This window comes from Dermacentor andersoni, chromosome 1 (assembly GCF_023375885.2).
Source record: "Dermacentor andersoni chromosome 1, qqDerAnde1_hic_scaffold, whole genome shotgun sequence".
In the NCBI taxonomy this organism is placed as follows: Eukaryota; Metazoa; Arthropoda; class Arachnida; order Ixodida; family Ixodidae; genus Dermacentor; species Dermacentor andersoni.
Window position 1 is genome coordinate 222,170,034 of NC_092814.1, and position 14,766 is coordinate 222,184,799.

The following is a 14,766-nucleotide window of genomic DNA, read 5'->3' on the forward strand; positions in this document are numbered from 1 at the left end:
GGCGATGTACCAAATGCGAACATAACACATGAGAGTCAATGGAATCTAGGTCGGAACTGCAAGAACGCAATCTAGCAGCTGGGAAAACGCTATAGCAAGGACCATATCGATGGGGTTTCACTATATTTGACTTCTCGGTGCTCATTCTATGGCTGGAGACTGCATGTGCACATGTGTATAAGGAGTGCATCCTAGGCTAATACTAGGCGTTATTACAGTGCCCCATATGCAATGAAATGAAACTTATGAATGGGGCAAATGGAGACTGTCTTCTCAAAGATATGTACCAACCGGCCTAAGTTACCACACTGTTGACGCACATACACGACCCGCCGTGGTTGCTCAGTGGCTATGGTGTTGGGCTGCTCAGCACGAGGTCGCGGGATCGAATCCCGGCCACGGCGGCCGCATTTCGATGGGGGCGAAATGCGAAAACACCCGTGTATTTAGATTTAGGTGCACTTTAAAAAACCCCAGGTGGCGAAATTTCCGGAGTCCTCCACTACGGCGTGCCTCATAATCAGAAAGTGGTTTTGGCACGTAAAGCCCCATAATTCATTCATTCATTTGTTGACGCACAGTATCCCCTTTCCACTTGTAATATGCTTTCATTGCACGATAGATATGCTTCGCCGCATAGCACAACTGTATTTCGGCGAAGCCGAATATAGTGAATCTAATTGTGTAATGCATATTTGGGAACGCTACGAGAAGTCTAATATGAAAATTTTTTCCGAAACGAATATCAAATGGCACAATTTTTGAAACTACAATTCAGAAATATGAATATTCACACGACACTACTCAAATTGTATGCCTAAGAATGTATCAAATATATATTTTTTTTTTTTTTGTGCATAAAGGGATTATTTTGACTTCTTTTCAGCTTGACATCTACAATATTATTGCATCTACCATGAGGTCGTCAACAAGAGCTGGCGGTCATGTAAGTGAGCCTTTTCATGTGACATGGACATAAAGCTAAATAAAAGTTGACATGCATTGATAGTAAAAAATGTGGAAGACATGGCATACTGAGGAAAGGGTATGCGTGCTGTGTGTGTAGATATCAAGTCGTTGTTAAATGTATAAAGTATAAAGTATGTTAAAAGTATAAGGGAAAAATTGTGTTATTTTTTAGTGAACCTTGGACAGCATGGTCACTGCTTTCTGTTTGGCATTTAGTACAGTGGCTTCGCAGTGCAATGCATCTTTAATTGATCCTATTTTGCCACTCACTGGTGTGCTCAGGTGCTGCAGAACTTGCACGTGTTGACATCATGGCTGCTGCTCAGAGGCCTGCAAGTGATTTTGAGCTTGAACACATTCCTCGATCGAGGTATTTGCAAAGAAGGTGCAGGAGCCAAAAGTAGCCGAGGACCTTTGGACCAGACGCCTACCAGGACCAGGGACCAGTCAAGTGGCCTCAAACAGAATCTTCTGCGCATGTGAGTGGAGTATTGAACACTGCCATATACATAGCGCAGGCACGTACCCAAGGGGGGGCCCGGGGGCCCCCCCGAAATCAAGTGGCATACCCCCTCCCCCCCTTCCCACCCACGCCACCACTCCTCACACATTCCTAAAGCGCCGCCAGATCAATGTTGAGACTTGGCAGCTGTGCATCGGTCAGCATTATGCTGCCTTTTTCACTTTTTTTAGATGGCGGTAGTTATCGGCATCTCTTGTAATGTGAAGGACAGTTTTGTCATAGATTCCGCACCTGCGCGATTAACTCGAGATGCGTTCAGTTGTCACCATCTATTCAACCCTCACTCGCATAGCTGTTGCTTTTGTTAGTTCAACCTTCTTTGTTTAGGCTGATCCTGGGACCAGCAGAGGGATGCGGCTGTTACTCAGCTGGTCTGTACTTTCATGGAACAAGTTGCGGCGGGAGAAAACGCCAATTGCGTTTAACTTATCCCTTTGCTTCATTATTTCCTTGAGTTACGGCTCGCCGCGACGCTGGCAGATGCCCGGAACCATATACACGTGATATGGGTTAGGTAAGGTGGGAAATAAAATAATGTGAAAGAGCGTTCATCATGAAACCCTGCAATAACCCTTAAACCCATAAGCAAGATGACTGTCGCCCGTTACCTCGTCTGTTTTTCCCTAATTGTATAGCACTTTTCGTGCAAAATTGGCAACTGGAAACAAAAATCGCAAGGAGTTGAGAAATTAAACGATCTACTAAGGGAGAGAGCCAAGGCAACAACCAAACTGCAAGCAAAAGCGAATAATAAAAAAGTTAACCGTTGTTTATGAGCATATTTATGGATCAACATCTGTTTACTTAAAAAGGAAGTAGAGAGAACGCCGCCGGAAGTGGAGAACAATTACTTGTTTTGAATGACGCTTCTACAGTTATCGGTCGAACCGCCTCACGTAGCCACTTCTCTGCTGTGATTATGTGGGTGTTTTTCTAACCTTTCGCGGTGAGCGCAGTACGTCTAGAATCGCAGAGTCCTGCGCTCTACGCGTTTGTATGGGACTGGCGGCCGCACAGCGTTACACAATTCGCGGAACTGTAAAAACTGATCAACAAGGCGAAAGTAACTGATATTCGAAACTATAACATGAGAAAGACTGAAGAAGCCGTAAAATATGAACGCTGCCTGAAATCAGTAAAAAAGAAACCTGGCATAGGACAAACCATAATGTATGCACTAAAAGATACGAAGGATAATATCATCAGCAATCTCGAAGATATAGTAAAAGCATTGGAAAAATTCTAAGCTCATCTGTATACAGTACCCAGAGGAGTCACGATACCTCACTTAGAAACAGTAATGAACAGGATACAGAAACTCTCCTATAACTAGCGATGAGGTCAGAAGGGCCCTGGAAGACATGAAACGATGAAGAGCGGGAGGAGAAGGTGGAATAACAGTCGATTTAATCAAAGGTGGAGGAGACATAACGCTTGGAAAACTGGCGGCTCTTTATACGAAGTGTCTATCGACTGCAAGGGTCCCAGAAAACTGGAAGAATGCAGACATTATACTAATCCACAAAAAAGGAGACGTTAAAGAATTGAAAATTATGGGACGATTAGCTTACTCCCTGTATTATATAAAATATTTACCAAAATAATCTCCAAACACTGGACTTTAGTCAACCAAGGGAACAGGCTGGCTTCAGGAAGGGATACTCTACAATGGATCACATCCATGTCATCAATCAGCTTATCGCAAAATCTGCAGAGTACAATAAGCCTCTCTATGTGGCTTATGTAGATTACGAAAAGGCATATGATTCAGTAGAGATACCAGCAATCGTAGAGGCACTACGTAATCAAGGAGTACAGAACGCTTACGTAAGAAGCTTGGAAAATATTGCTACATGCGTGTGGTACTTGTTTGTTTGAACGAGGCGCGTAGGCGCCATCACTCCAGAAAAGAGGAGGAAGAACGAACTGGGCTCGCGCTGTGAATCTAACCGGTCAACGATGCAACCGTTGTTGTAAATATAATCTGTAAATAGTTTCCCGTCTTACTGACTCGTCCTTCGCGTAAGAATATCTACAGAGGTTCTACAGCTACCTTAATTCTACACAAGAAAAGCAGGCTGATACCTATAGAGAAAGGGGTCAGACAGGGAGACACAATTTCTCCAAAGCGTGCTTAGAAGAATTCAAGCTATTAAATTGGGAAGGCTTAGGAGTAAAGATCGACGGCAAATATCTCAGCAACCTTCGGTTTGCCGATTACATTGTTCTATTCAACAACAATGCAGACGAGTTACAACAAATGATTGGAGACCATAACAGAGAGAGTGTAAGAGAGGGGTAGAATATTAATATGCAGAAGATGAAGATAATGATAAATAGCCGTGCAAGGAAACAAGAGATCAGGATCGCCAGTCGGCCACTAGAGACTGCGAAGGAGTACGTTTACCTAGGTCAATTAATCACAGGGAACCCTGATCATGAGAAGGAAATTCACAGAAGATAAAAATAGGTTGGATCGCATACGGCAGACATTGCCAACTCCTGACTGGAAGCTTACCATTATTATTGAAAAGTAAGGTGTGCAATCAGTGCATTTTGCCAGTGCTGACATATGGGGCAGAGACTTGAGAGCAAGTTAAGAACCGCGCAAAGAGCGATCGAATGAAGATTGCTAGGCATAACGTTAGGAGAGAAAGAGAGCGGTTTGGATCAGAGAGCGAACGGGTATAGACGATATTCTAATTGACATCAAGAGGGAAAAAATGTAGCTGGGCAGGTCATGTAATGCGCCGGTTAGATAACCGTTGGACCATTAGGGTTACAGAATGGGTACCAAGAGAAGGGAAACGCAATCGAGGACGACAAAACACTAGGTGGAGCGATGAAATTAGGAAATTCGCGGGCGCTAGTTGGAATCGGTTGGGGCAGGACAGGGGTAATTGGAGATCGCAGGGAGAGGCCTTCGTCCTGCAGTGGAGATAAAACAGGATGATGATTATGATGATGATTATGATGATGATGATGATGATGATGATGATGAAGATGGTGGGCCCCCCCCCGAAAAAAAATCCTGGGTACGTGCCTGACATAGCGACTTATTTTGTAATACAGTTAAACCTCAGTGTAACGAAGTCGGTAAAATCAATTTGCTTCGGTATATCAAAATTTCATTCAATTAAAATTCGACCTTTTATGCAAATAAGTACAGTTGCCGATCAATTTTTCTTACATGAAAAGGGGCCGCAGAATTTTCCGACTTATCGGGCAGTTGAAAAAAGCAAATCTAAATGAGAAAACAATTAATTTTGATAAATTTGGGAGTCGGTGACAAATGATATGGTTTCATGCCACGTACGTCGATACTTTTTCGGCAGTACCGATTAACCGAAGCCAGCCACACTTTCACGTGCACTCTGCCCTCGTGGCTGATAGCATCATCCGCACTGGGACGGCGCTATTGGGAAAAGCGCCGGCGGTGGGGAGCAAATGCTTTGTCTGCCTCTCGCTCCAACGGGTCACCAAAACTCGAGATCACGCAACCTCCAATACTAGTCGAGCGGTAAGGTAGCTTACATGTTGCCTCGCCGTCTTGGCATGCCCACTCGTTGCATACGTGCAGATTACCTGTAAAGTAAGGTGCGTGGCTGCGTATATGCTCAGCTGCGCTTATAGCCATGTGCAGCCACGGCCGAGAGACGCGCCAACATGTTCCTCCCGCCCCCTTGAGCACATTTGATGGCGCTAAATCTCAAGCACTGGCATGCGTCGGTACGCTTCGGCACATGCTAACAAGCGAATACGTCGCTTCGTGTTGGTAGGAGGAAAAGGGCACGCAACCACTGGACATAAGCACTGATGCGTGCCGACGCATCAGTGCTTATGTCATCAGTGCTTATGTATCAGTGACTGCGGCACACTGTTGCTGGACTATTTTGTCTTCATCCGTCGAAGTCCGCCCTAAAACAGCCTGCTCTAAACTGAGCTTGAAACAATAGGTTAGTGATCTGTATACTCTTTTAGATATGAAAAACAGGTTTGATTAATGAATGTATGCCTGCAGCAAGTTTCCTATTTACCTTTGAAGTAACAATACAGTCAAACCCGGCTATATCGAACTCGCAAAAAAACGCCTATCAGTTCGATATAGAGCATAATTCGATATAAGCCTGCTAAATAATTGGATGTCATAAAAGCACACACCATTTATAAAATCACTTTATTAACGAAACTAGCTTAGTTTGGCATAAATTAGTCCTGCATTTTCTTGTGCTTGGGCAATTTCGCTGCCTGCGACGCACGCACTTCCCCACGTTGTCTAAGGAGTCGGAGCAGCTGAGGCCGCAACCTTCCGCATTCGCGCAGAAGCGCCGGACTAATGCGAGTGCACCAATCACATCGGAGGATGTGGGCAAAGGACCGTAGTTGCTTTCCTCAATGTGCCGAGCCGGTAGCCCAAAGCTATTCAGAGATATTAAACTACTACAGAGGCATCAGACGAAAATACCCGCCCCCTCACAAACAACTAAATAGAGAAGACGCCGTAGCATGGCGGCAGCTACAAACGGGAACATTCCCGTGCCTAAACATGCTAAGTAAGATCTACCCCACGCAGTACGAGAGCAAGTGCCCATGGTGTGGAGACAAACCAACCCTATACCATACCACATGGGCTTGCCAGAAAATAGATGGGCTAGCCATAATAAAAAACCCGAGTGCGGAACAGTGGGAGAGGATGCTATCCAGCGACATCCTGAAAGTCCAACAAGGACTAGTAAGGCGTGCACGCAGGGCAGCTACCCTCAGCGGAGCCCTGGACTAGGGGAACCGACCCTGGAGAGAAGATGGAAGACTCCATCTGAAGCCGCAAAAATCACTGCAAAATAGAGAAAATAAACGTTTTTCATCATCATCATCCTCAATGTGCCTACTGTCATTTGTGCTCGGTACGATGTCGGCGATGTAGTCTTCGTTTCCGGGCTCTACCGTGGTCGCGACACCATCATCTGCACTCACAAACTCGTCCACCGTTGATTCAAATGTCCCGGAAATTTTGTCAGCTAGCTCCAAACTTCGGCAACACCGGCAACGGCTTCGTCGCATTCATCAGAATTTACAGTCCTCACCGAGCACGCGGAAACCGGCACGTATGAAGAACCCCTCGTACACGGCCGTGCGTATGCGTCGGGCGCCATGGGCACCGGGTTGCGAGTCTGGCCACTTTAGCCCTAATCGTGCCGAGAGTGCTCCTCGGAATCTTGCACGCTGCGGGGACATCCAACTTCTCATCGCGTTCGACGCGATTTATGATTTCGAGCTTCACGACGAAAGGCGAATTCTGCCGCTTCATCACGGCAACACTGCGGGAGAAGGCCCACAAGGCGCAAACACGATAAACCAGAGAAGCAGCCAGACAACTCGCACTTTCGGCATCTTGCACGAAGAGAGCACAAGAGCTTCTGATTGGCTGTCTGAGCAAGCGCTGTAGGCGGGCCAGGGTCATCTTTTGCTGGGGAGTGTCGCTAGATAGTGATCTAAAGAAAGGAAGGACGCTTGATTCTGCAACCCGTGTGGGAGCACGGCGAAGCGTCGTCAGGGGAGAGGGGTGGTAAGTGAAAGATGATAGAAAAAGAGGGAGGATGGTGGCCTAATAGACTCCACTATGCGCGACACGGGGAGTGTCGACGGCTCGCCCGAACAGCCAGAGATAGCGCGGTCACGATAGGGAGAGCGGTTGGATGGAGCCGCGCCGCTGGGTTTCCCCGCTACCGCGAGGGAAAGCCAACCTCTGGGGGCACTTTTCCGCCGCTTGACGTTCGATATATCGGGAGTCACTGCAATATTTGTTCGATGTAAGCGTAATTTTTGCTATATATACTCATTGTAACTATACCATGACCAGAAATTGTTCGATATATAGAATAATTCGATGTAAACGGGTTCGATATAGTCGGGTTCGACTGTAGTGCACAAAATATCAACATCAGCGCTTGCGCTCACGTCGTCGTCTGTCTGCAAGATTGCTTTGCAAACACCTGCACAACCATGCCATACCATATCAGAAGCTGTCGTACGATTTCCTTTTTGGTGGCTCATTGCACAGCCAACTATGTAAGGTTCAGGCATGCAAAGTATCATTGAAAAATAGTCACGTAGTGACGCCGAAGAATATGATGCAGAGTCAAAAACTGGGAGTTACAAATTTAACTCTTTATTGGGCGAACTTGTGCCCAGCAAAACAAGTACTGTATTTACTTGCATAATGATCGCACCCCTGAATTTTGTCTTTAAAATTCGATTTTTTTTTCCTTTCCCGTGTAATGATCGCACCCCGAGCTTGCCCCAGTGATATGTCGTGTGCCAAGTCTAGCCAATGATGATCGCACTTATTCCGTATATTCTGCACATTATTCAAGATTGCAGTACAGTTCCAATAATGTTTCAAGATGTGTGCAACACATTTTAAATATTGTTACATTCATCATGTTGGTGCACTATGCTGCTGTGGACAATTGTGTAGACAGCATCTGAAAGGGTTAAGCACTGCAGAAGAAATACTAGCAGCATCAAAAGAAAAGGAAAGTCTGAGGTGCTTCATACATAGTTTAGAAGAACATGTTGTTGGGCGAGTTGGTACATATTAGAGAACATTGTTTAACTGCGCGAACAGACGGACCACAGAGACAGCATGGGACAAGGACGGGCGCAGGAGTGGCAGTGTGGCAATGCAGCAGTGGCTTATAGCATGGGACAAGGTCTGCGCCCGTCCTTGTCCCATGCTGTCTCTGTGGTCCGTCTGTTCGCGCAGTTAAACAATGTGTGCTTCATACACTTGAAAACAAGGTCTTCATTGACTGATAGCGTACACAGCGTGCCAGACTGAGAAGGAAGGTTACTTGATTACTTGAAGCATCTTTTACGCCATATACAGAACTTAAATGTCCTGTAAAGGCGTCAGTAGTGTTAGAGATATCACCATTTTCGTCAAGAAGACATACCGTATTTACTTGCATAATGATCGCACTCGCATAATGGTCGCACCCCTGCATTTACCCCTGCATTTTGTCGTCAAAATTTGATTTTTGTTCTTTCCTGTGTAATGATCGCATCCCAAACTTGTAGCAGCGATATGTCGTGTGCCAAGTCTAGCTAATGATGATCGCGCTTACCATCTGTCGAATGCTGTCGAATGCTACGCGAACGACTCTTCAAGACATACCAAGCAGTCTGCACGCACCAAACGTTCTTAAGCAGATGCCCCATTTTATTCCTTTCATCACTTTCCACACTTCCATGAAAAAAAAAAAGCTACAACCAAACTTGCCTTGGCTTTATTATTTATAGGCTTCATGATGGTTGTGGCCAACAACAACAACAAAAAGGCGCCTTTCGATTCTTCTCATCCACACTCGTGAGCACACAACAAATCATGAGTGGCAACGATAGTAGCCATGTTTACACTGATATGTTAGAAGTGTACCCTATTCATACGCCGACGCTTGTAACACAGCTAAGATATTCGCCCACCCTTAGCGGAAACGTGCCGTATTAGGATAGTAGTGAAGACAAATGCCGCAGTTTCCGCAGCGTGCCCGCCATGTGTTTTTATGTCACTGGCAGCTAAGCACACCCATCTCTGTTTCTTTCCCCTCAAAGTAATCATGGCTACGTTATTGCCGCACACTTGCCGATAGTAACAATATTATTCATTACTGATACGGAAGAAACTGTTTCAATGCGCATAACGTACTTGTGAGAAGAAAAAAAATCGTGTTCAGCGTGTTTTGCTTGCTACACTGTCCGCCATTTTTGTTTTGGTGTCCCGCAGCAAATGTGGGAGAAAAAAGAATGTTTTTCGTTTCGCAAAAAATTTAACCCGCGTAATGATCACACCCCTGAATTCGCGGCAATATTTTTTTGCAAGAAAGTGCTATCATTATGCGAGTAGATACGGTACATCTTTGGCACTCTCTTTAGAAGAGTGAGAGCACACAAAGCTGCAGAAATGTTTTGAATTACGTGTCATGCTGGCTTCGACACATTCAATGTAGTCGTAGTGATAATAATAATAATAATAATAATAATAATAATAATAATAATAATAATAATAATAGCAGCCGGAGGCCTCGCAGCTTTCGATTGGTTGATGCCGGCGATGCATCACAGCCTCTGATTGGTGCACACCGGCGAAACATTGCCACGCGTCACTCTGTTCCCGACAAATGCTTTTGATGCATTGGCGTGTGCCGAAGCTTGCCAGCGCATGCCAGTTGTTGGGCCTTTACTGCGAGCTCGCTCCCCTCCCCCTCTTTGCTCGTGCAGGAAGGCAGCACTCGTGAATCCGTCTTTCTTCTCTCACCTTCACTCTGTTTCACTCACACCTAAAGCACACAGTACACAAGGCACGATAGGATCTTATCGTACTTGGACTTTATATGGAACATGATGCAGCTCCACTTCAGCAGTCGCTCTTGTCACGTGGCACGCAATTTAAGAGGTGCGCGTTTGCAAACAGCTGCTTGTCATTCAATCATTCATTTGACCATCTGCGTCCACGGAAGTTTCCATTTATTGTCTTGGCATTCCTTTGCGGCGGCAGTGAAATTTCTTTATATTTAATTGGCATACAAACACATTTCATTATATCGAGGTCATGAAAAGTTAAATACTTCATTATATCGAGAATTTCGTTATACTGAAGTTCGTTATATTGAGGTTTAACTGTATTATGTTTCACCTACAATGGTAACTAATTCCTTGCTGCAGTAGCAATGCTGTAAATGGAGCGGAATTGCAAGAATCAGACTGTGCTCGTTCTCCCAATATTTGGGATTTGGGACAAGAATGCTTATGGACTGAAATTTTAGTCCATGAGGTGGTTCAATATTCCAGCACCCTTACTGTGATATCTCTTAACCCTTTACTAGACATATAAATACCTGAAAGAAAAAAAAAGTGCATTTTCTATCTAAATGTGCTAAATACGTTGAGAATAAGCATAATTGACGAAAAGAAAAAAAATTAGTGTGGAAACTTTTTGAGCAATATAGGGGGCAACACCAGGCAGAAAATTGAAAGTAGGCTTCACTCCAAGCCACCTGTGACTTCACTTGGAACTTGTATACACAGCTCTTGTCATATGTGATCCATAGGTGTACATTGCAATTCCTTTACATTAAGTGTTTGATAACACTGCAGCTGGAGATCTTTAATGTTTTAATATTTTTTCTGCATCTTGTTTAATTTGATCTGCCAGATAATTAGATCAACTTATTTGGTCCTGTCAAGGTCAAATTAACGGAAGTCAACTGTATATGGAAAGGCAGTAGCCAGTTCTTGTTCCCCTTTTAATGCTACTTGTTCAACTCTGGTCAATCATTTACAAATTTATGTTGTCTCAGGAACAATTATGACAGGTTCATTTTGATAATCTGACACATCTGCTCGGCTCATCTTTTTAGGCTGTATATGCCTCTTTGACCGTAGGATTGGATCCAAAAAGAAGTCTAAGGCCTAAAAGTTGTGTGAGACACACTGAAGTTATAATAATTTACTCAGGCATTCAAAATCAAGTGCACTCATAGGAGGCTTGTGGTGTCTGCTTCATGTGGAAATATTTCATGGACTGACGAAGTGAACAGTTCGGTTCGTACTTAAACCAAGATGGTTTGAAACACTGTGCTGCACAAAGTACTTTAATTTTTCTCTTTAAAGGGATACAGAATAAAAATAGAAGAATATAGAGAAAGCCCCACAATTGCATTCCTAAGACACGATTGCTATAGTATATATTTTTGACGCTCTATGAGAGGCCACCGCGATACTCGAGAAGCGCTCCCGACAACAAGCCTGCGGATCTGACGTCACAACTACCCTCAGCAGCCACGGAGCGAACTGACCGGCTGCGCAGTTTTGTTTTCCTCGCGCTGCGCAGTGCAAAACGCAAAGTTCTAGTGAGAGTGATAGCATGAGCGGAGATTATGACTCTGACTTGGATGAGTGGCCTACTGAACAACCACAAACAACAATTTCGATGGGGATGAAATGCAAAAACACCCATGTTCCGTGCATTGGAGGCACGTTAAAGATCCCCTGGTGGTCAAAATTAATCCGGAGTTCCCCCACTACGACATGCCTCATAATCAGATTGTGACTTTGGCACATAAAACCCCAGAGTTCAATTCTGCCACCGAAGCGGCGGAGTTGCTGAGGCCGGACTGGGCCTCCGCCACTGCTTCCCTCTGTGTGCTCTTGTGCTTTCTCCTTCGTCTGCTGACAGATTGGCACTGTGTTTACATCCTTCGTCCTGCGTTCTTAACACGAGTCATGTCTTATCAAGATGACGAATTCATTGCCACTGGTAATAATCAGGTTGGTGTGCTCCCTTCTGTTGCACCACGTTCTGTTGCGCCACATTCAAAAGACAAGGAGAATGAGGTAATGGGTGTCGCCTTCGCATCCTTGTATTCAGAGGTTTGTCTTGTACAGTATCAGATACGGCACACTGTCTCCAGCAACCTTTCCATCGGGACGTGTCAGTTTAGACTTTGTAAATAAAGCATGAACAACATCAAATTAAGCCAACCAAAACAAGTGCGAGTGAGAGCTGACACGATCAGACGATAGTGCGAAACAAGCAGTCCGGCTGAACCAGACGCAAGTACGAATAGAGCAGTCGGGTGAGTCCGCACCACAACAGTTTCTCACATGTGCGTCACTGCAAGGGCCGCTCTCATTGGTCGCTTCCGCTCACGGCTCACTTGCCGCCTTGGCGAGCTGCGAAAAATCGGCCCAGGACTGATTCCTCCCCTGGCGTGCATTTTGAGCTGCTGGAGCATTACGGTACGACACCGAAATGGCAACCTTGCCATTTGAGAGAAGGTGAAATTTACACTACGGTTTTTTATTGCGACAGCAATTGTATGGACACTCCTCCAAGCGCATTTCTGGTGTCGGCGTCGCTGTGAGATTTCGCTCGAATGCCATCTGCGACGTGTACAAAGCCCGCCGCACGCTGTGTTTTCGCTTAGTTTGGATAGATGCGGGCAGCAGCACGAAGCAGCATTTGCTCACTGCTGCTGCTGCTCTTACTCACTCCAACGGTTTGACAGCAAGTTTCCGCTGTCATTGAGTAAGATGTGTTCATGTCTGCTTGCGCGCATGGGATACCATGCTTGTTGAATTAGTATGCCTATGTTTGCATCTTTATACGGCCGATAAAACTATTATCCTTACTTAGTACAGCTGTTCACTAACTTTCTATTGTAATCGATTGTTCGCCTTTTGGCCGAAATGGTGACTCTTTTCTTTGCGCGTAGCATTGAGCAGTCTCTCCTAAGTTTTCCTCGATAGCAAGGTCGGAGCAATGTAGTCGGAGGCGCCGCCGCGTGATTTGCCGCACTGCTGAGAGCATTATCGGAGCGTGGTTTGTTCGAATTAACCTTTGGCAAATGCTTGTGCGTTTGAATTACCAGTTGTTTTTGCCCATTGGAATACACATAACTTTGACGGGACCACAGCGTCAGTTTGAATTAAGCGCATTTGAATTAATGAGATTCGACTATATTTTCATCAGTGTCCCTTTCCATCTAACTAAGTGATCACAAAGCCGTAACATTCCACCTATCTTTTCCCATTAAAAAAAGAAATACAGCCAATAAAAAAATATATCAGGAGCTACAACAAGGCCAACTTTTCTGCAATTAACTCTGAACTAGAATCTTTCTATGAATGTTTTCGTCAATCTGCTTCTTCACGATCAGTTAACAATAACTGGTTGCTGTTCAAACAGCAAATTCAAAATCTAATTGACAAACACGTCCCTCTGATTCGCATTCGAGGCGATGCAGGCAAGCCCTGGTATTCCAACTCGCTAAAGAGACTATTGCGCAAGAAAAAATATTGTATCGTGTCGCTCAGAAATCGTCCTCAGCATCTAAATGGAAGAAATACGCGAATTGCCTGCGCGAATATGCCTGTCTTTTGAGGCACTCAAAACGTGAATTTCATCATGAGGATCTAAAGAATATCATTTGTGTTAACTCCAAAAAATTTTGAAGCATCTTAAAACCAAAGAATCAATCGCATAACATTGCACTTGTTTATCCAGATGGCTCTGACATTCCACTTGATCAGCGGGCTAATGTCATGAGTTCCTATTTCTCGTCTGTTTTCACCTCCGAAACCTGTCGCTGCCTAGACCAAATTTTGGTGCAATGCCGCCGGTCGTCACCACAGTTGAAGGCATTTTGTGCCTCATTAACAAATTGAAAATTTCGAGTGCTCCGGGACCTGACAATATTTCTGCAAAGTTCCTTAAAGGTACTAAGGACGTGTCGAGTCGCATCTTGCAGATAGTTTTTGCGCAGTCCCTTTTAGAAGGTGAAATTCCGCATGACTGGAAGACTGCGAAAGTAACCCCGGTTTTCAAAAAGGGCAACTGCTCTGACCCGTCAAAGTATCGGCCTATATCGCTGACATGCGTTGCATGCAAACTAATGGAACACGTCATATATTCCCACGTCGCCAGTCATCTCGATAATAATTCTTTGTTTTTCCGCAAGCAGCACGGCTTTCGCCCTGGGTTATCATGTGAAACACAATTATTTGAATTCACTACAGACCTTAGCTTGAACTTGGATTCGTCTTTTCAGACTGACGTCATTTACACGATTTTTCAAAGGCATTTGATCGCGTAGCTCATCGTCGTCTCATGGCCAAACTCAGTTGTCTTAAACTTGACCCGCTTACCTTGTCATGGATCAAAGGCTTTCTAACAGCACGATCTCAGTTCACAGTCATTGGCGGTAAGCTTTCAACAGCAGCACAAGTAGTATCCGGCGTCCCTCAGGGATCAGTTCATGGCCCGCTTCTCATTATCTTTATAAATGACTTTCCATCTGGAATAACGTCATCTATTTGCCTCTTTGCTGATGATTGCGTTGTATATTGTCGAATCTCAAACAGTAGTAATCAGTCATTACTACAATGTGACCTAAACCTAATTCAAACGTGGTGCTCGCGCTGGTTGATGGAGCCTAATACCTTAAAATGCAAATGCATGGTTGTTTCATGCAGAAAAACTAATCTGATCTTTCAGTATTCCCTTAATTCAACAGCTTTATCACATGCTAGCACCTACCAATACCTAGGCGTCCTCATTAACAGTAAACTGACATGGTCGGAGCATATCTCGAATGTTGTAACTGTTACCTCAAGGTCGCTAGGTTACTTAAAAAGAACACTACGTCTGTCCCCCCCGGAAATCAGGAAAATAGCCTACGAAACCTTCGTTAGGAGCAAACTTGAATATGCCT

The 14,766-nt window shown here is 44.7% G+C and overlaps 1 protein-coding gene across 3 annotated transcripts in view; it reads left to right on the forward strand.

Moving 5' to 3' along the window:
• The window catches only part of poe (E3 ubiquitin-protein ligase-like protein poe), a 590,397-nt gene that overhangs the window by 76,545 nt on the left and 499,086 nt on the right, over positions 1-14,766 (forward strand). For all 3 annotated transcript variants that reach the window (XM_055063706.1, XM_055063707.1, XM_055063708.1), the window contains exons 8-9: positions 887-946; positions 1,252-1,448. In XM_055063706.1, the coding sequence (XP_054919681.1) occupies positions 887-946; positions 1,252-1,448 (257 nt within the window). The remainder of the gene's footprint in view (positions 1-886; positions 947-1,251; positions 1,449-14,766) is intronic.